The following is a 20,339-nucleotide window of genomic DNA, read 5'->3' on the forward strand; positions in this document are numbered from 1 at the left end:
GGTGGCAGTGGAAAGGAAGCAGAGACAGCAGTGCAGTGAAGGTTCAAGTTTACTCTTTGGGGATAGGAAGGGGTGAGGAGGAGGTGTGGGTGGGACGGGGGCGCCCCTCAGTAGTCAGCTGTGTAATCTGTGCCATGTAGCCCCCGGCACAGCAGTGTGAACTCTTTCACCATCTCCTTCACCCGCCTCTTGTTTACTCGCTCGCTGAAGGAGAGAAGGGAGAGCAAGTTGGCACCATCCACCACGTCTCCTCTGCCCCCTGACCCGAGCCCAGGCCCTGCCAGCTCTGCTCACCGAAGGATCTGTTGGCTGAAGGTGTCCTTCTGTTCAGGGCTGAGGCGGGCAGAGGGAAAACCAGGTGACTGAAGTGCCTCCTTGATCCACACGCTTAGGAGGCTGAAGCAGTGTTTGTTCAGAGCAAATAGGATGTCGGCAAAGCAGTCCATGAGGCTGCGGGAGGCCTGGCCCCCAATGGCCTGAGGGAGATGGGTTCTCAGCACACCAGGGCCTTGCCCCTTCTGCAGCAAGGGTGCCTAGCCACACCCACCCACTCCCGGACAGTTCCTCAGCCAAAGTGCATATGACAGGTGAGCGCTGCTTTTCAGGAGCCAGCTGATCCTCACAGAAACCCAACAACTTCCAGCCATTTACTTGATGGAGAAATAAGAGCTTAGGAAACCAAGGCTCAAGCTCCCCAGGAAGGCAGCTGCCCCAAGAGTGAGGGCCACCCAACCCCCATCAAACCCCCCACACCTGCTCCATCTCACCTCCAGCACTGCTATGAGCAGCATACGGCCATCCTCCTGTACCACCTTTCCCACAGGTTCTACTTCCCCACACCGAGGCAGGAGCTCTGTCTACAGAGGATGGAGAGGCCCATCAGCCCCAGCTCTTTCCCCCGTCCCCCTGGAGACAAGACCTGCACACCACACCCCTACCCTCTAGAGTCCTGGGCAGGGTGCGCTAGGTATAGGGGTGGTGGGGGGTTAGGGGTCAGCACGGGACTCACAAAGAAGCCACACGAGGCCTTGACAGTAGGTGCTTCGGGGAACTTGAGGGCCAGCACAGCTGTGGGAGAGGCAGAGGCAGATCAGATGGGTCTCAAGGATCCTCCCGAAAGGGCCCCAGGCCCACCTGTCCCCCTGGCCCCACTTACCACACTGGAACACAGCTTTGACATCCAATCGTTCACACAGGAACAAATCTGGCTTCCGCTTCAGAGCCTGCAGGAGGTGGAGCTGGTAAGCCCAGCCCAGCCAACTCCAAGAACCATCCCCCCACTCACCTGCCACCCAGACCCCAAGTTCACACACCGCAAGTAGAGGCTGTCAACACCAGCCACCCAGCCGTCTCTGGGGGACCCAGACCACTCCAGAGCTCAGTAGGTCAGGAGGGGAGCAGCCAAGGGATGCTACGTACATGTATGTGTACATGAACGCACAGGTATATGAGAGAGGTTGGGAGTCATAATGCAAAAGTTTGGGTCCCAAGTCACCCCTGATCAAACACCTCACTCCCCACCTCCCACCATCAGGGCCAGACCTCCTGCAGGCTCCAGGTTGCCAGCAGTGACTTCACTCTGATTCACAGAGGCAGCTGAGGCCCCCTGGATTTGTTAACAGGGCAGCAGGAAGAAGAGATGGCAGCTGGACACGGAGCCCAGTCTAATAGCCCCCCTCCTACGTCCCGCCTGCATTCCTCAGACACTCTCCAGCTTAGGAAGAGGAAAAGCAGGGCAGGAGCCTGGGAGCCACGGCCCCACCTTTCACCCAGGATACCCTGTGTCCAGGCTCTTCTCCTCTATACCCAGCCCAGGAGCCAGGGCTGCCATGTCAGGGGGAGTGGACGGAGTATAAGGGCAGAGAGCCCACCCCAAGTGGTACCAGGGCATGACTGGCACATCCTCAGGTCACAGGAGATGCTCTGCACAGCTCCCACAGTCATCAAGCACTGCTGTTCCCCAGCAGCGCCCCAATGCGTACCACATCGACCCCTAACCCTCCAGTCCTCACATACCTTCCACTCCCCCATGTTTACTCTTGTGCACACAGCCCCACATGCACCCTCACTTGAAACGCCCTACTGACCCTCTATCACACACCTTTATCACATCCCTTGTACACACCACTCTCCCACATTTGCTACACACCCTCACTACATATTCACATCCCACCCCCCCACGTCCCCAAACCATGTCCACACGCCCACACCCTCGTCCCACCCGGTTTTCCAGCACGTGCACTCTCCCCACGCACAGGCACAAATACATACTCAAACGCCCTCACCCCAAAGATGCACCCTCATGGATACCCTCACACACGTCCACCCAGGCCCAGGACACACCGCCCGTTCCCACTCCTCCTGTGCCCCCTCCACTAGACTGTAAGTTCTAAGAGAGTAAGAACTGTGCCTGCTTTTGCTCACCATTATATTCTCAGCATCTAGCAGACTACCAAGCATGTATTAAACACTCAAAAAATATTTGTGCAGTGACTAAGCAAAGAAACACATAATTTACCCCAACCCATGGGAACCCCCAACTCACAGGAACTTCCTGACACATAGAACCCCCCATCATACTAACCCCGCATTCCCACAGCCCGACACATATATCTTCTCAAACATACAACCCCTAACACAGACACACCACTACCGTACATACGCCTACCCTCCATAACACACACTCCCACAGCCCAACACACACGCCTCCAACACGCATCAATATTCAAACTCCATCAATGCCTAACGCACATCAACACACAACACGCAACAATGCACAGGCCCACACTTCAACTACACATTTATCCCGACACTCAGCACAATACACGTACTACTTACGGCAGCCACGTGATTTCTGCTCCCTTCCCAAACCAAACTCAAAACATACAAGTAAGGTCCGACACACTTACACACCAGACACATCTCACAATGAAGCCAGCACCCCACCTCCCAGCAGCAGCAGGATCTGTCTGACAGCCCAGCGACAGCCAAGCTCTGGGCTCCACCGCAGCACATTCAGCTCGGCCCCTCCCTCGGAGCTCCTCCCAAGCCTACCTCTCGAGAGCAGGCTGGGGGCACTGAGGCAGGCAGTTCCCGGCAGGAGCACGGGGACAATGAACCCCAGGCCCTTCAACTGCGGTCCTGCCCCTGAACTCCTCGGCCACCCCAGCCCCACAGGAGCTGCTGGGCACAGTTACCACCCCCTCCCTTCCCCACCCCCCAGGCCAGCCCAGCTCCCTCCCTTCGGGATCAGCCTCTCCCTGGTCTCTGTGGAGGACTGAGCTAGTTGAGGCAAAGGGGCACTAAAGGAGGATGTTGGGTTGTCAACTTCCACGGAAACAGATGAAGAAACTCTATTCAACTGAACAGAAAAAAAAAATTTGTCAACAGAAAGCTAAAAATAGGCTTAAATTGAATTTCAACATAAGAGAAAGAGAAAGAGAGAGAACAGAACGTGAATGAATAAAACTAAAACACACCTGTGCCAGGAGTTGCATAAATGAATCAACAATATCAGGATGATCCCTGGGCCCTAAAATATAATAAAGATGGAACTTAAGAAAAAATTATACAAACAGCAACTCAACCTCATATAGTTATGTGGGACTGAGAGCCTGCAGGGAGACAGCGTAGGGGCACATGAGCAGCAGGAAGCAAGATAAAGAAACAAAACATACAAAAACCATGAACTGGGAGAAGCCCAACAGAAAGAGACGGCAAAGTGAAGGACGGTCTGCCCCAGCTCCCTCCCGAGGGGCCTTCCACCTACTCCCCGCTCCTCCTCAGGTCAGTCCCCAAGTGATCCTGCGATGCTTGAGCAACGCTGGCCACCACGTAGCTGGACAAACAGCCCCCAGACTCTTGCTGTGGCCTCTGGCACGCTGCAGTGGCCCTACACTACTTCCTAGTACATACCTCCCCATCACTAGCCATCAAAGAGGAGCGCAGGGCTGGTGGGAGGCCAGTCCTTGGTACTGCCTTTGGAGGCCTGGCGAAAGGCCCGTGTATCATGGTCTGAGCAGGCGCCCCCTCCCTTCCACGGCCTCAGGGCTCTTGGTTTAGCCAAAGAAAGGAATCTGTTGGGTTCTCTTAAACCAGAAGACTCCTTCTTGGGTACTGCAGTGCCCCATATGCTGTGGGGATGGCCAGGCAAGCCACTGGCAAGGCCTAGGGGAGGGAACTGCATCATGAGGCCAAAAATAGAGTCCCACCCACAAAGCCCCTCGACATGGACACAGACCCAGCAGAGAGCCAGGCTCAGGGCTGACCACCAGCTCCCACCATCTGGACGCAAGAGGCAAGAGGGAAAACAGTCACCCCACGGTGTGGTGGGAGGGCAGAGCCCGAGGAAAGTACGGCAAGGCTGGGACAGCATAGCAGGTGAGGGGACCATCCTGTCCTGTAAGACAACCAACAAGCCCAACAAATAGGATGTTGGACACTACTCTGCTTCCAGTTCTGAGGACACCTGCGGCAAGGATGAGGCGTGCGCCTGGAGGTCCTGCCCGCCGCTCCACTCTCAGGAGGAGGTGCTGCGGGAACCCCTGCCTGAGACACCACTAAGCAGCTGTGTGATCTTGCGCAAGCCACAGACGCTCGGTTTCCCCGACTGTCAAGTTGATAATAATCTCTCCCCTGCTTCCTTCGGGCTGTGAGGAGCCACTGATAAAGCCTGTCCCTTCCACATCTGTGCCCCAAGTTACTCAAGTCTTGGAAAATGAAGCCCAGTGTGCCCCATGCCTGGGTCGCCCTGCAGACAGCAGGTCTGGCGTTCAGCAGCCACCCTGCTAGAGGTGGGCCGGACAGTGAGGAAGAAAGGCTCCAAGGGCAAGGAGCCCTCGTCCTCCTTTCTTCAACAGCGTCTGGTGCCTACTCTATGCTGGCCTTGTTCTGACGGACACAGAGGGAAGAGAGCCAAGCCTGCCCTTGAGGGGCTTAGTCCAGGGAGAGAGACAGACATGGGAGCTGCTTACTGAGTGTGATCAGTGCTGTATCAGCAGTGCATGCCCGATGCAGTTTTGGCACAGGTCAGAAGCACCCAGCTCTGCCTCAGAGGAGCTTCCGAGGACTGATGCATGGGTAAGGCACGGAGGAGCGAGACCTCACCCAGTAAAGGGCACAGGGCAATCCAGGCAGAGGAGCAAGGCATAGGGATCAAACGGGACACGGTGAGGAAAAATCAGGGTGGCTGAACTGCTGGAGCCATTCAGGAATGGACGTTGAGAAGTAGGCAGGAGCTATGTCACATGGAGGGCAGTGGGACGATAACCCCACAGTGATGGGGAGCAACAGAAGGGCTTTAAGCCAGGGAGGGAAAATGCTCAGATTTATGTCTTCTAAAAAATATTACAGCTGCATGGTGCAGAATGAATTGGAGAAGGGCAGATGTCAGGGAAACCAGTTAGAAGATTGCTGAGCTGATCCAGATGGCACCGTACACTGAAGCAGTGGCTGTGGAGGGTGGGGAGAAGTGGGCAGGCTGAAGGACCACCACGACCTGTCCCCAGCTGGATACAAGAGGGAGACGTGGCGCTGAGGATGACCACACCCGGGTTTCTGGCTCAGGTTTCTCCCCACTTTGGAAACTACCCATGGCCCACCAGAGCAGAGGCCAGCATCATGGGACCAGACACCGAGGACAGAAGCAGAGAGCACTCTAGCTCCAGCTGAGACTCCTGGTGAGCCTCAAACCTGTGACCACAAATCTAGGCAAAACTCAGGAGGCTGGAGGAACAACACTGTTTCCTTTCCGAGTGAGAAGCCTGGGTTAGGCAGCAGGGGAAGCCTGGAGCCCCCTGCTCCCAACTTCTCTCAGGCAGAGGGCCGCAGTGAATGGGGCGCTGGGACCACAGCCAAAGAATTTTGGCCTAGAAAGGAGTAAGTCTCAATGTAGGGAAAGGAACCAGCAATCACTGAGTACATCGTGTGCAAAAACCCCAAGCCAGGGCTTCCCTGGTGGCGCAGTGGTTAAGAGTCCGCCTGCCGATGCAGGGGACACAGGTTCGTGCCCCAGTCTGGGAAGATCCCACATGCTGCGGAGCGGCGGGGCCCGTTAGCCATGGCCGCTGAGCCTGCGCGTCCGGAGCCTGTGCTCCGCGATGGGAGAGGCTACAGCAGTGAGAGGCCCGCATACCGCCAAAAAAAAAAAAAAAAAAAAAAAAAAAACCAAGCCAGGGGCCCAAAAGATGCTACTTTAATACCTGTAACAATCCTATCGAGTATCTGAAAATCTCCATTTCACAGATATGGGAATGAAGGCTCTGAAAAGGTAAGTGACTTGCCCAAGGTCACACAACTAGTTGGTGGTGATGAGCTTAGAATCTAGGTATATCTGACTTCGAAGCCATGCTCTCTCCACTTTTCATTCTATCCCAAAGGAAATGGAGTCAGCCTGGTGCCCCAAGTCCCTCAGAGCTTCCAGCCCCATCTTCCCCCACATCCAGACTGGCCCTGAGTCCAGCAGGCCAGTAGAAGACATCATTCACTCTCTTGTCCACTTCAACCTAAGGTGTCAACTATCTGTAAGGTGACAATTGTGCTGTGCTTGATCCCGTTAGTTTCCCATCAAGTCCCAGGTGCAACTCAGGGGAGAGAGGAGAACAGAGTGGGCAGCTTTGGCTCCCCAGTTGGGGAAGCAGAGGCAGTGGCAGTGGCGGCAGCAGCAGAGACCCTGGTCAGGACCTACCTTGCTGGAAGAGGGTGAGTGTGACGGAGGTGACGAGCAGGAAGAGGGCCTCAATTGGGGGAAAGTGGGCAGGCTCATGAGCAAAGATGTGGACCAGCTACAACAAAGCAAGGAATGCTGGTCAGCTGAGGCCCTGGCCCACCAGGACAGGCCAACATCCCTGGGATGCAGGTGAGAACCCCTGCCAGAGAAGCCATCCACCCACTCCACCAACCCGCCCAACCCCTGTGTCAGATCTCTGCCTGGGATGACATCCCAAACACTGCTGCATCCACCAGAAGGCCCACCTGTCGAGTGAGGTCAAGAGCAGAGGCCTGAGGGATGGTGCTGTACATCCGACCCAGCATCTCACACAGCTGTGGCACCATGGGGGCAAAGTCGTCCAGCAGCGTCTTAACTGACTTCTCGAAGATAGCGCACACCGCCTGGGAAGAAAGCAAAGGGGCCCCGGTCAGCAGGTCACCGTTGGCTGGGGCAGAACTGAGGCCCTGCACAGAGGAGGCCTAAAAATGGGCCCTTACCTACAAGCCCTGCCTGGCTCTGCAAACCAAGGAAGGTAGGCAAGTCTGACCCTCACCCTGGAAGGCAGGAGGCTAAAAGGCCCTTCTCAGAGGAGCTGAGGATGGAAATTTGTAACTTAACTCTTGCTACTTACATCCTCACTATTGCCTCTCAGGGAGCAACCGTAGTGAGAAACTTCTGAACTGGACAGAACAAAGGCAGGTGTCTGATGCTAAAATGGATCCGTCACTCAGCCCCAGCATCAGTCCTGGGGTCGAGCACTTCTTGTGATGCTGGGAAGCTCTGAATGTCTTCTCCAGAGATTCCCTGTGTCTATGGGGCAGGATTCATCTCCTTTACTTCCTCCAGGTCATCTCAAGCCGAGGTGGGGTGGCAACACCTTCTTCCTGCTCCACCTCTGAGCAAAGTCACCACAGGGGCTGATGGCAAGGGTCAGGACTCACCTCCACCACCTGGGCATCATTCAGCCATTTGCTCAGCACCTTCTGGATAAGCTGGAAGACCTGCTGCAGTACCACCACCACCTGAAGACAAAGGAAGAAGTGAGGTGCCCCCACTACCACTCTCACCCACCCAAGAAGGACTACTCGGTAGCTGGAAGTAGGCCAGGAGTTCGAATCTATTACCCCAGACTGCCCATTGAGGACTCAGTGCATGGGAACCTGGAGGCAGGAGTGCTTTGCTGAATCCCCATGAATGAAAGAGGATACCCTGAATTCTGGGGATCACCTTAGAGGAAGCCTCAAAGTGCAAAGCAGGCATATTACGAGTGCTTCAGAAGATAACCTTTTAAAGAAGTCACTCCCTATCTACTTCTGCTCAGTAAAAGTATTTTAGTGCCAAAGGCCTATGGGCTAGCCCCTGAAGAAGCAGAGATGCTGTCTCACCCAGATAGGCTTAGGGTAGAGAGCCCCAGGGGATGCATAGATACGGGAAGCTTATGGTGGAGCAGAGAGCAGCCTGAGGTCCTGGGAGGTGAGGGAAGGCAGGATGATGACTACCATAGGAGAAGGGGCTCTGTGGGAGGACAGTGGCCTCGGTTTGGTCTGGAGCCAAAAGGGTAACTGAAACTGGGGTGGGGAGTTGAGTACAGGGGCCAGGATACTGTGGCTTCCTTTTCTCCAGGAGAAACCCTGGAGGGGATACTTGGAACAATGACCAAAGCAGTCCCTCACATCTGTACAGAGCTTTACGGTATGCAAAGTACTTTCAATCAAGACCACCCCTGCTGTCCAGCACAGTTCTATGAGATGAGCACCAGATATCCTGATGTTCACAGTTTTGAATGGGAAGCTGAGGCTTGCCCCAGACCAAACAGCTTGTAAGTCCCTTTTGTGCCCAAGCTTACTGCAGTACTTATCACACTGCTCTGTGACAATCTGTTTACATGTATTTCTTCTAGACTAGGAGCAACTCAAAGGCAAGAACTATTACATGTGGAGTGCCCGTAGGGGACAGCGAATGCTGAAGTAGAAGGCCTCACAGAGTTGGGGATTAAACAGGGGTCCATAATTACATCACTTTGGCGTTGTAGGATAATGTCGGTGTCCCCCATGGGGAGAAGGAAACACTATAACACCACCCCAGCTCGGGGGGGGGGACAAAGACAACATCACCCACAGGACCGAGACAATGACATCACTCCCTACAGAGCAAGGGGCAATGGTAGGGTCATTCACAGGGTCAGAGGACCAAATGCATCATGCCCCATGGGGCCAGGGACACAATGACAATATTACCCGTAGAGTTCAGGGCTGACTATGACATTCCCACAGGGCTGGGGGGGCAATAGCAATGACAACATCACCCACAGGGTTGGGTCCCTGCGGCACTGGCAGCTTCCGGAGCTCAGAGCCTTCATGATCATCTTCATGATGACTGACGTCCAGCGTGGTGAAGAGGTTGGAGAGAAGCCCCAAGATGTGGACAATGGCCAGCTTGTTGGAGGGATTAGGCTACAGGGAGAAGGGAACCAAGCTCTGGGTCTCCCAGCCCTGACTGCCAGCTCAAGCCCCACCCCTCAGCAGTCACAGCCAACACGAAGGGAAGCCCCATAGTCCCACTGCTGCTCCCCAGCCACACACACTCACACACGCGCACACACTCACACACGCGCGCACATACTCACACGCGCACACTCACACACATGCGCACGCGCGCACACCAGCTCACTCACTATCTCCTCTGCCAGCTTCTCCAGCTGCTGGATATACGGCGAGATGAGCGAGTGCAGGTTTTTAAGGATCTCCTCCACTTGTAGGGCCGACAGCAGGAAGCCCAGTGCCTGCATGAGCCACATGCACTGGCTCGTCTGTGGGGCAGAACATCGAGGGTCAGTCCCAGACACACCTGGTTGTGGGTGGGAAGAATGAACCTCTTGGGGAAGGTTCCGAGAACAGAGAATAAGGCGCAAAGGCAGAAGATGGGATTTCTACAGCTCCCCACAATACCCCAAGGAGCCCCTTAGAAACTTTTGAACTCACCTTATGGATCTGTTTCATCAGCACATCCTGGGGAAAAAAAGAAGGAATATGGTGTCAGCACAGGGCAGAGTGTGCCCTGAGGCCCAGCTACACACCCAGGCCCCCCGCGTACCTGGGAGACAGCCACGATGTTGGCAGCATAGGGCGGCAGGTCATACTTGCATTCTCGGCAGATCTTCTTGAGGGTGGACACAGAAGAGATAGAGAGCTCAGGATTGCCTAGGGCATGCAGTACTAGGGGTAGAACGCTGTTGATCATGACGGGGTGGTCAGCCAGCCATTCAGACAGAGCTCCTGGGGGAAGAAGGGAGAAGGCAAGACATCTGAGGCAGGCCAGGCTGGCTGTGTACCATGTCCCTGGGAGGCAGGCAGAGCTCCCGGCAGGGTGGAGATGCAGCCCCTGTACGGAGCGCTGCTCATTCAGAGGACTGAATGGGCAAACACGCATGCACATGCTCAGACATGAGCCTTACACCTGAAAAGCAGGAAGGAGTTATGCAGTAGAGGCCCAGCGCTGCTATTTCAGTGACAGTGAACTAGCCTCACTGAATTGCAGCTCAGTGCACTGTAGCAAGGACCCCTAGACATGCCAGGACAGTCAGTTGGCTCCAGTTCTGATTGTGTGTGTGGGCATGTATGTCTCCCACTTTGGATAGGACCCAGCAGGCTGGCTGTGGCTGGGGATGTGTGCCTTGGCTCTGGGAATGTGCTCATGGGTGTGTGCCAGGTCTCACCAATGGTGAACATGACAGTGTCCGCCAGCTGCACATTGCTGATGCTGATCCGTGGGATGAGGCCAATGAGCCCGGGCACCACATCAGAATAGTTGACATCGATGGTCTCCGCGATGGACTGGAAGCCATAGAGCAGGGCCTCTGTGTGCTGGGAAAAGAGGATGCCACTGGCTTGGCTGAGGAGGACGGTGCGACAGGTCTGGAAGGGCTGAGGGAATCAGGCTGGGGAGGTACCTGCCAGGAGTAGGGCTCCTCTGAGCTGGTAAGCAAACGGCCCAGCTTGTCATAGAGGTTGCTGAGCAGCTCGGCCCCCAGCATCTCATAGACATACATGAGTGTGTCTGAGATGTCCACCCTGAGAAGCAGATAAAGGTCTTATACACTGCCTGGATTCTTCCCCCAAGCCCAGGAGCCCACCCCAGTTCCCTCAGAGCCCTGTCAAAGTGCCTATAGAGAAAGGAGGCCCAGGATTCAGGGAGCCTGGCCTTGGGCCCCTCCCCTCATTGCCTTCAATATTTCAGGACTCCCTTTAGAGCTAGGATTGGCCTGCTACCATCACCTGTAAATTCGGAACTGCTCCTTCTCATCTGAGGACCAGAATCCATATTCTTCATCAGAAGGGAACTGGGCCTTGTGCAGAAGCACATCTACCAGCTGGAAGTAGACCGGCCGGTATACCTGCTGGTACACAGCCTGCTTCTCTGCCTCAAAGGACAGAATGTCATCCTGAGAGAGCCAGGGAGGAGAGTTAGCCACAGAAGCCCCTGATCCACCTTCTTCCATCATGGCCCAGTCCTACTGAAGGTCACATGACACACCTGCAGCGTGTACCAGAAGGTGAGGGTCAGGGAGCTGGTGGTCTCATTGACAGGGAAGTGGCCAGGGATGCCCGTGCAGAACATGATCATGTTGACAAGGGCCAGAAAGCTCTGCCAGTGCTCCACTTGGTCCAGCAAGGCCCTGGGAGGGAGGAGACGTGGGGAGGTCATTCCACCTCCCCCACTTCTTAGAGGGCCCTACTATCCCACTCCCAGCTGCCCCTCTCCTCACCGGGAGTGGTTCTCGCCCAGGGCCACAGCAATGCGACAGATGCCATGGGAGGTCTCCATGTCCCCATTCTGCACTGCCTGTCGCAGTTGATCCTGCAGTCCCAGTACCAGCGGGATGAGTTTCAGGAGTGTGTTCACATACCTGGAGGCATAAGGTGAGAAGACCCATCATAGCTGTCTGCCCATCCCCCAACAGCTTTAAGAGAAAGGCACAATTTCCCTGTCGTCCATCAAAGCGCCCCTTCCTTCCCACATCAAACCCAAAGTGAAAAAGAGGTCAGGGGCCTACACGGCAGGTTTCATGCTGCCCAATTTGAGAAGAACCTTAGGTCAGAGACTTCCAGAAGAATTCTGGGAAGGAAGTACGAGAAGGTAAGTGTTATGGGTGGACTTGTGTCCTCCAGTTAGACTCAGAGTTGATGCTGAAATGGGTTAAGACTTTTGGGGAGATTGGGATGAGGTGAATGCGTTTTGCATGTGGGAAGGACATAAATTTTGGGGGACCAGAGAACAGACCGCTATGGATTGAATTGTGTCCCCTCAGAAAAGACGTGTTAAAGCCCTAACCTCCAGTACCTCAGAATGTGACCTGATTTGGAAATAGGGTCATTGTAGATTAGAACACAGAGTAGGGGGTGGCCCTAATACAATATGACTGGTGTTCTTAAAAGAAGACATTCATGTGAAGACAGAGACCTACAGGGAGAATGACATGTGATGATAAAGGCAGAGGCTGGAATTATGCAGCTGCAAGCTGAGCGGAACACCAAAGATTGCCAGCAAAGCACCAGAAGCTAGGAGGTGGCAAGGAAGGATTCTCCCACAGGTTTCAGACGGAGCTGACACCTTGATTTCAGACCTCTAGCCTCCACAACTGTGAGACAATAAATTTCTGTTGTGTGTGCCAGTGTGTGGCACTTTATTATGGCAGCTCTAGGAAACTAATACAGCCAGTGTCAGGGGAGACTGAACGAGGATGGGAGACAGAAGAGGTAACACAGGCTGAGGAGTCCTGTTAAAGACTTTAGAAGGCAGCAACAGCTCCTGAGAGCATCAACCTCCACCTTCCACTCCACCCCCTACCACCAAATCCTAACTCCTAAGGACTCTGGTGGCAATAAGGAAGGGAGAGAAGTAGATGATGAACTCAGAGGGAGCTTAGAGGCAAAACAGGGATATGAGGATGGGGAAGAGTCAGAACAACTCTCCTTGGTGGAGGTATTTACTGAGACCTGGAGGAGCGGGTAGAGGGGGACAGTAATAAATTTAATGGGAGGCCAGAAGGTGGTAAGTTCAAGGAGGAGCGGGCAGAGGGGGACAGTAGTAAATTTAATGGGAGGCCAGAAGGTGGTAAGTTCAATGTTAGGCATGTTGAATCAGAGGTACCTGGTGAGATAGGCAGGTAGAAGTGTCCAGAGAGTTGGAGATAAAAACCTGAAGCCCGATGGAGAGGTTAGAGCAAGAGACATAGATTTTGGAAACATCAGCAAACAGCAATGGGAGTAGATGAGAATTGCCCAAGAAGAAACTGTTGAATGAGAGAAAAGAGCCCAATGATGCCTAAAGAAGGAGCAGAGGAAGCAGAGTATACAAAGGAGGCTGAGAGAAGGCTAGCTCCATTCCCAGAAACCTGCTTTGTGGAGATGAGACTAAGCAGGGAAGTGATACTCTCAGGGTGGGAATCCCTCTGCTGTCAATCATAGAGTCACCATAGCAATCTATGGAGGGGAGGGGTTACTGAGGGTCCAGAAGGAATTCTATCTGGACTTGCCCCAAGCAGGTTGCTAGGAGGTAGCCCTATAACCTTAGGTGGAGGATGAGAAGGACAAGAGGCCACCAGTCCAGGATGCTGGCCTTCTCCACATCCTGGTTCTGGTGGGACAAGACGTCCCTACCAGGGTACCCGCAGCCCGGGGACAGCTCCAGAGGGTGCTGCCTGGAGACAGTGGGGATAGCTTCGGTCTCATGGCCCTGACACGGGCTGCACCACAAGACAATGGGCACCTTCAGACCAGACTCTGGCACAATGAGTAGGGGCAGGGCCAAGGCCATGGCCCGCAAACTCCCCAGTAGCTGAGACGGGGGCAGGAGGTAGTGCCCTACCCTCACAGCATCCCCACTGTATTCCAAGATTCCCTCACACCTTCAAAATTCAGGTACACGGTAGGTACTCATCTATACCTCGTAATTGAGTAAATCAAAGAGTATAGCCCAGTAGAACTCAGAGTATTACTCAAGGTCACAGAACAAATTAGAGACAGATTCCAGGCTAAGACAGCTCCTTACACAGCTACAGATCTGCTTCTGTTTCAAGGCCCAACCTGAATTTCCCCAAAGGATCTATGGAGATCTCAGACCATATCTCAAGTTCTAACTGATGGGAGCCCCCAAGAGCCTGTCTACTTCACCTTCTTTCCCTTCCCCGGTGAAAAGCTTTTCCAGGATTAAAAACAAATCTCAGGAAAAAAAAAATTTTTTTTCAAAGGAGAGAGAACCAGGCAAGCAGCAGCAGCTGTGGAGGGGTGGGAAAATGGTGACTTGAGTGCAAGCTCAGCCAAGGAGAGAGCTGACATCAGGACACCTGGGGAGGTAGTGGCTGGATGACCCAGAAGTCAAAGCCACTGAAGGTGACTTTCTCAAGCCAAAGCTAGGAAACAGACTAGATAGAGCAAGGCCCAACACTGACTCCAGGCTGGATGCAGCCCACCCATGGGGGAAACTCTTGCATAGATTTCCTACCACCTGGGCACCTGTGCCTGAGACCTGTGAGCAGACACGGGCCTGAGGCCTTGAGGCTTCTAGGTTTGGGGGAGGGAGATAGAGCGGATGTCTCTCAGCACCATGGCTGAGCCTGGGTTCAAAAGGCCTCACTCCTGTTGGTCAGCTCGAGCTGCCGGGGCAGGGCTGCTGGGACTCCTTGACTGCCACTCACACTGAGCTCAGCCCAGACCTGCAATTAGAGCTCTGGGAGCAGAGTTGAGAAAATGGGGAGAGTTGCTAAGCAACCAAGGGGGCTGCAGCCAATGGGCGCTCAGGAGGCTATAGGTTCCCTCACTGGCTCCTTGCTCGCTCATTCGTTCAGAGGGGAAGAGGCATCAATTACCTGCCAAAGCCCTCGAGACCGGCTAGCCGGGTAAACCTGGGTGTATCCAAGGACACCCCACATCACCCACGCACTGGCCCTGCCAATTCCCCTCAGCCACCAACTGTCTGAGCCCAGCCAGCCAAGAAAGGCCTTGACCTGGGACTTGGTACCCACCTGAAGTTGGAAAACCTCAGAAGCCATGGGAAAGGGCTCGTACTAACTGCCAATGCAATAATGATACCAAATGCTAGTGACTGCCGTTTATGGAGTATCCAGGAACCATGCTAAACCTTTCACAGACATTCTCTTATTTAATCCTCATACCAAAATATTCTCCACAGAATACCAGGGGCAGGCCCTGGGCACATTATCCTACTTAAACTCTGTAATATGATCACACCCATTTTACTGATGATAGAAACTGAGGCTTAAAAGTGGTTTGCCCAAGGTCTCAGATCTAGGAAGCGAACCCTCTGGGATTCAAACTCAGACATGACTAATGCCAAGGCTAGAGCTATCAACCACTTCCCCAGGCCATCTCTTTCAGTGGTATCTTCCCCTCTGGTTCTGCCAAGCATTCCCAAAGCCTTTTCTCTGAAATGTGAAGTGTCAGGCCTCCCGTCTTGCCCTGGCCAATCCAACTTATACCAAAAATCTCACCATGCCACTTTCTCTGCTTACAATCCTTTAATAGCTTTACATCATCCTCAGGATGAAGACCAAAATCTTAAGCCTGGCCAACAAGGTCTTGCATGATCTGGGCCTGGATCTCCTACCACTGGCCCTTATACTCTGCTGTCTAATCACACCCACTCCCCAGGCTCTCTCACACCCTTCCCTTGCTTGGGCTCTTCCATCTCTCTGGAAGGTCCTCCGCATATCCATCACCTCCATCTGGCTAACTGTTCCACAGCCTTCAAAGCACAGCTCTATTGTCACTTTCTCTGGGAAGCCCTTAATAACCCTCAGACTGGGTTAAATGCCTCCTCTGGGTTCTGACAGCCACCCGCTCCCTCCATTAGAGTGTTCATCACATAGGCTCTACTTGCCCACCCAAGTGTCTACTAGACCGTGAGCTCCTATCTTGCAGAAATCAACCCATCTTTAGGCTCCCTGTGCTCAGCCCAGGGTCCCACACATAAACAGACGCTCAAGCAACACTTGCTAAAGAAGCATCTCATTACACTCACCTTGTTTCGGGTCCTTGAATGTATGGCAGTGCTGCCCACCACAGGCCTTTGCACCTGCTGTAGTTCCTGAAGCCTGGAACACTCCCACCCCTTCCAACCTCCCCCTCCCCCATCCTCGCCCCTCACCACTCAGGCAACTCCTACTTTTCATCCGTTCAAAAAATAATGAACGCTACCAAGTGCTGCCAGGCACAGTGTGACAAAATAAAATGACAGAGTGACTGTCCTCACAATGCTGAGAGACTAATGGGGAGACATACTTTAATTTATAATGAAACTGTGTTACGGGCTAAGAAGGAAACACACTGGGAGCTCTAAGATAAAATAACAGAGACCAAACTGAGTCTTAAAAATCATGACTTCCTTAAGGAAGTGAAGTTTCAGCTGAGGCAGCAGTGATGTGACAAGTACATGTGATGGTTCAGAGGCTAGAGGGAGCCTGGGACACTCACAGAACTGAAGAGATTGTGTGAGAGTGAAGAAAGCAGGGAGCACGGCACGAGACAAGGCTGGGGACGCCATGTTGTGCAGTGCCCCTGTGAATCACGTTGAGGATTCTAAACTTCATCCTAAGAGCAGTGAGGACCCACTGGAGATTTCTGAGCAGAAAGGAAAGATTAGATCCTCATTTTTAAAGGCTTGCTCTGGGTGCTGGGTGGGCAATGAAGGGTATAAGTGTGAAAACCAGGGGACTGGTGAGGAAGCCCCTCAGTATTCTGGGGAGAGAGGTGAGGACAGCTTACACCAGGGTGGTGGTAGTGGAAATGGAAAAAACAGATACACAATATAGTCAGAAGCAGAACACCAGGACTTTGTGACTGCATGATTGAGAGAAAGAGAAGGGAGAGTCAAATATTTTCATTGAATAATTCATTACATGGTTAGTTGTCTAATGTCTGTCTCCCTCTCTAAACCAGAAGGACAGGGACCATGTCTTGTTTGGTTCCAGCATAGGACCTATTTCTAGCATAAGACCAGGCATGCAGTAGGCACTCAATTAGTGCTTACTGAACAAATGGATGGACGGATGCGTGGCTGGCCAAGCAGACTGTCCATCTCCGGAAGGTGGGGACTGGCTCACCTCTGGGCATCAGGCTGCGAGATGGCATTGACAATGGCCTCCACGCTGCTGTCGAAGAGCTCCGAGTCCTGCAGAGCAGCGAAGGCGGCCTGAATGAGCGCCTCACAGTCCTGCAGGGGTACCTCCAGCTGCACCCAGCTGGAAAAGCACTTGAGCACCTTCTGACGCACACAGCTGGGTGAGCTGGGCTGCTGCAGCAGCTGCTCCAGCAGCGGGAAGACAGCCCCGCACTCCACTGCCAGGCTGGCCCGCACCAGGCTTTTGCGATACTGGGGCAGGCGGCTGGTTTGGAACTCCTCGGGCAGCACTGTCAGCAGCTCTAGCAGGGCCAGGCAGCGGCCCTGGCCATCCACCGGTGAGTCCTCAGCCTGGAAGAGCCGTACCATATCTGCCACAGCACACGGCCAAGCGTCAGGCATCATGCTGAGAGCCAGCGAGGCCAGTGCCACGCACAGCCGAGTCAGCACGATCTTGGAGCCACTGGCAAAGCGGGTGAGCTGGGTGAAGAGCTGTGCCTTTAGACTCTCATACTGGTCAGTGGGGATGTCACTCCAGTAGCGAGAGATCTTGATGTGCAAGGCACTGGCCCCAAAGTACTGGATCTCAGGGACCTTGTTGGGCTGCAGGAGCTGCCAGCTGAAGTGCCAGGCCTGTGGGGAGACCTGGGCCTGCATCAGCCACTTCTGAGCCAGGTTCTTGTTCTCAATGTTGGGGTCGTAGTAGAGCTGGTGCAGCGCCTGCAGAACAGCACAGGACTGAGCAGGTGCTGGCTACTCTGGATCCTGCCAGAGCCCAGAACAGAGGGCAGGACTTGGTCCTGCAAGACTGCTCTCTCTCTCTGACTGGGGGGCTGAGCGGGAAGGGAGAGTTCAGGGCTCTGCAGTGTTTCCTGGGCCTGGAGTCCTGCCGATATCTTGAGTGCCTGAACTTTGCCCATGCTCTACCATAATCTCTTCTCCTTACAGCAAAACATTATGGGTTCAGAAAATGAACTTCCACAGGAAAGCAGCAAAAGAGGAGGCTGAGTTCCCCAAAGGGGAAACACCTGAAGTAAAGGGCAAGGCCCAGGTGGAAGGAATGGCTCCATAGAGAAGAAGCTAAACCTGAGAAGAGTATGAAACAGCCTGAGGGCCCCCCCTCCAACCCTCCCAGGCACAGCTGCTCTCATCTACTCCAACAGCTCCATTTAGCTCCCCCAGGATCATCCCTAGGTCACTCCAGATGCTGGCACCAAAGCCACTGTGAAATCTGAGCAGGACTAAGACTTTGCCAGGCAGCCCTAGGGCAGAGACAAACTGGAGAGGAGGGTGAGAACACTCCTCAGAGAGCACACGAGAGGGTCCAAAAAGCTGGTCCAGAGAAGTCTTGGCCTGCAGCCCTGGCAAAAGCCTAGCCTGGAGCTTTCAACTAGCCAAATCCCCAGGGTCCCAATTCCATTAGGACTTCACACAGTAAGAAAACAGTGGCTTATCTCCCTGGTAGCACATGGAACAGTACGCCACCATGCCAACACTGCCCGGCCCCAGGGGGTGGAAGAGTGAGGCTAGGACTCTCACCCCCTAAGCAGGCTCCATCCAAGTAGACTTAGCCCTGTCTGTATCCCTGACAGCCAGTTATGGCCACTGTCCCTTGTTTGGACCCTCAGGGATGCTGAGGCAGGCAGAGAACAGAAGCAGAGAGACATCCTCACTACCGGGTATGGTAAACGCGGCTCAAGAATAACAAACGAATATCTTCAACCATTCTCTGCTTTCCAGCGAGGTAGCCCCATCTCCCCATTCATCCCAGGGAAAATGCATTTCTGCATTCCAGGCCTCTGGGGGCAGAACCCAGAAAAGAAACAGAGAAGCAGTTCAAAAAAGACGGACTGGGCAGTGGGGGAACCTGGGAGTGCCATGGCAGGAAGCCATGTGGGCAGGTGAGTAGGGAAGAACTCTGAAGCTGCCAGCAGGACCAGGCTCCTTGGACCCAGCACAAAACAAAGGGGGCCAACCCTACTCCTGCCTGCCCAGGAGTGGTCTGGCCTCCATCCAATAAAGGAAGGACCCTTCTCCAAGGAAGAGTGAAAACATAAGCCAGATTGTTTTAGTTCCAGATTATTTTCTGAGCCCCTGGCTCAACAAAACAGGTCCAGGATGGCTCAATATCACTATGGCTTCTGGAGACTGAGCTGCAGGTCTCCCGGGTCCTTGGTTTCTTACTGCACTGCTCATGCCGTTCCCATGGAGCTGGAGAATAGCCAGTCTGGCTGGAGGTCTAAACCGTCAGCACCCTGGAAGGACCACCCCAAGACCATAGAATATCCACAGAGGACCCATGTCTAAGGAAAGCCAAAAATAGCCTATTAAGACACCATTACATTGCTGTCCTGCCTGCCCAGAGAGACAGCAAATGCCAGGTGCTCTGGAGGCAACATCCCAACGGGCACCCAGCCCAAGCCTGGGCTGGCATTAGTGTCAGTCCCCAGAACTTCTGCTCTGTCACTGGAGTGCCCACCCCAGGGCCCTCATACCTTCTCCACGTTCTCCACAGTGAAGTCCAAGGCTGGTGCTGCTCCAGCCCCTGCAGCCCCCGGCTGCTCCTCCCGCCGCTCCATCTTTGCTCCCTCCCCAGCAGGGAGGTGGACCGTGACCTGTCTCCTGCCCCAGCCTCTTGGCTGCTGGCCCCCTGCTAGACTCCGGCTTCGGTGCCCAGGGAGTGGTGGGGTGACAGGGGGCCCAGGGCGAGCATGGCTGCCGAGGCCTCCCCACCTCGGTTGGTGGGGGGGCTTGCCAGAGGCCAAAAGGGATGCTCTTAGGAGGAGACCCACTGAGGGGGACTCCTAGGAGGAAGCCGTCAGTGAGGAGTTCGCAGGCAGGGGTCCTGGTGGTAGGTCAGGGCTCTGTCCCCAGAAGCTATGAGGAGGGACTCATAGGGGAGGGAGGCCTGAGGGAAACCAAGGCCCTGGCCCGTGAGGGGTCACAGGGTCGATGGCCTGTACCCACAACACCCTCTTCTGAGTGAGCTCTCGGGTCCTAGGAAGAGGTCACGGGGGTGGGAGGCTACGGGGAAGAGAGCCCTTCGCGGGTTACGGAGGCGTCCAACGAAGCGCAGGGGGTACAGCTTCGCAAGTCTGGGGCGAAGAGTCCGTGGAGTTAAGGGGCTGTGGCAGGTCCCCACCGCTCGGCCTGGCCCGCGCTCTTCTCACTGCCCGGCTCCGGCCCCTCTACCGTCGCTGCCTCCGCCCCACTGACTGACAGGCGAGCTGGCCCGGCCGGGACGGGGCGGGGACCTCAGAGAGACGCGGGCTGCCCCGAGCGCCTGTCCCCGGCACCGCCGACTCAGAGGCCGTACCCCGCAACCCGCGCCTGCCCTGGCCCGACTCGGCACGGCACAGCCGAGCACGGCCCGGAGGAACTGCGCGGAAACTCTTTCCGGGTCCTCGTTCCTGTCCTCGCGCCAGCCCGCGTGCTCCCGAGCAGGCGGCGGAGCGGCGCGCCGCGCCGCTCGAGGCCCCCGCCGAGCCAAGGC

At 54.7% G+C, this 20,339-nt stretch overlaps 1 protein-coding gene across 3 annotated transcripts; it reads right to left on the bottom strand.

The window, feature by feature from the left end:
* Positions 1-31: 31 nt before the first annotated feature.
* IPO13 (importin 13) lies at positions 32-20,081 on the bottom strand. 3 transcript variants are annotated; one of them, XM_028485141.2, is made up of 20 exons: positions 19,342-20,075; positions 16,830-17,566; positions 11,475-11,615; positions 11,243-11,384; positions 10,984-11,150; positions 10,659-10,683; positions 10,425-10,572; positions 9,803-9,984; positions 9,691-9,717; positions 9,384-9,518; positions 9,019-9,162; positions 7,651-7,731; positions 6,973-7,110; positions 6,686-6,782; positions 3,480-3,532; positions 1,157-1,223; positions 1,010-1,068; positions 768-857; positions 295-476; positions 32-204 (listed from the first exon to the last, which is right to left on the bottom strand). In XM_028485141.2, the coding sequence occupies exons 1-20, from the start codon at positions 19,423-19,425 to the stop codon at positions 108-110; spliced, it is 2,796 nt and encodes a 931-aa protein (XP_028340942.1). In that variant the 5' UTR covers positions 19,426-20,075; the 3' UTR covers positions 32-107. The 3 variants fall into 3 exon arrangements, with proteins under 3 accessions (XP_028340942.1, XP_007111974.1, XP_028340948.1); XM_007111912.4 differs by having other exon boundaries at positions 10,659-10,779; XM_028485147.2 differs by lacking the exons at positions 32-204; positions 295-476; positions 768-857; positions 1,010-1,068; positions 1,157-1,223 and adding an exon at positions 3,193-3,361 and having other exon boundaries at positions 10,659-10,779; positions 19,342-20,081.
* Between the last annotated feature and the right edge of the window lie 258 nt (positions 20,082-20,339).

This window comes from Physeter macrocephalus, chromosome 3, assembly GCF_002837175.3.
Source record: "Physeter macrocephalus isolate SW-GA chromosome 3, ASM283717v5, whole genome shotgun sequence".
NCBI classification, from domain to species: domain Eukaryota; kingdom Metazoa; phylum Chordata; class Mammalia; order Artiodactyla; family Physeteridae; genus Physeter; species Physeter macrocephalus.

Excerpts from the sequence above, each read along its gene's own strand:
- IPO13 (XM_007111912.4), bottom strand. The coding sequence starts at position 19,425 with ATGGAGCGGCGGGAGGAGCAGCCGGGGGCTGCAGGGGCTGGAGCAGCA. Across the intron at positions 7,732-9,018 it reads TGCCGCAGGGACCCAACCCT|GTGGTGGTGGTACTGCAGCA; the intron begins GTGGGTGATGTT and ends CTTTGTCTTCAG. Across the intron at positions 858-1,009 it reads AGGCCTCGTGTGGCTTCTTT|ACAGAGCTCCTGCCTCGGTG; the intron begins GTGAGTCCCGTG and ends CATCCTCTGTAG.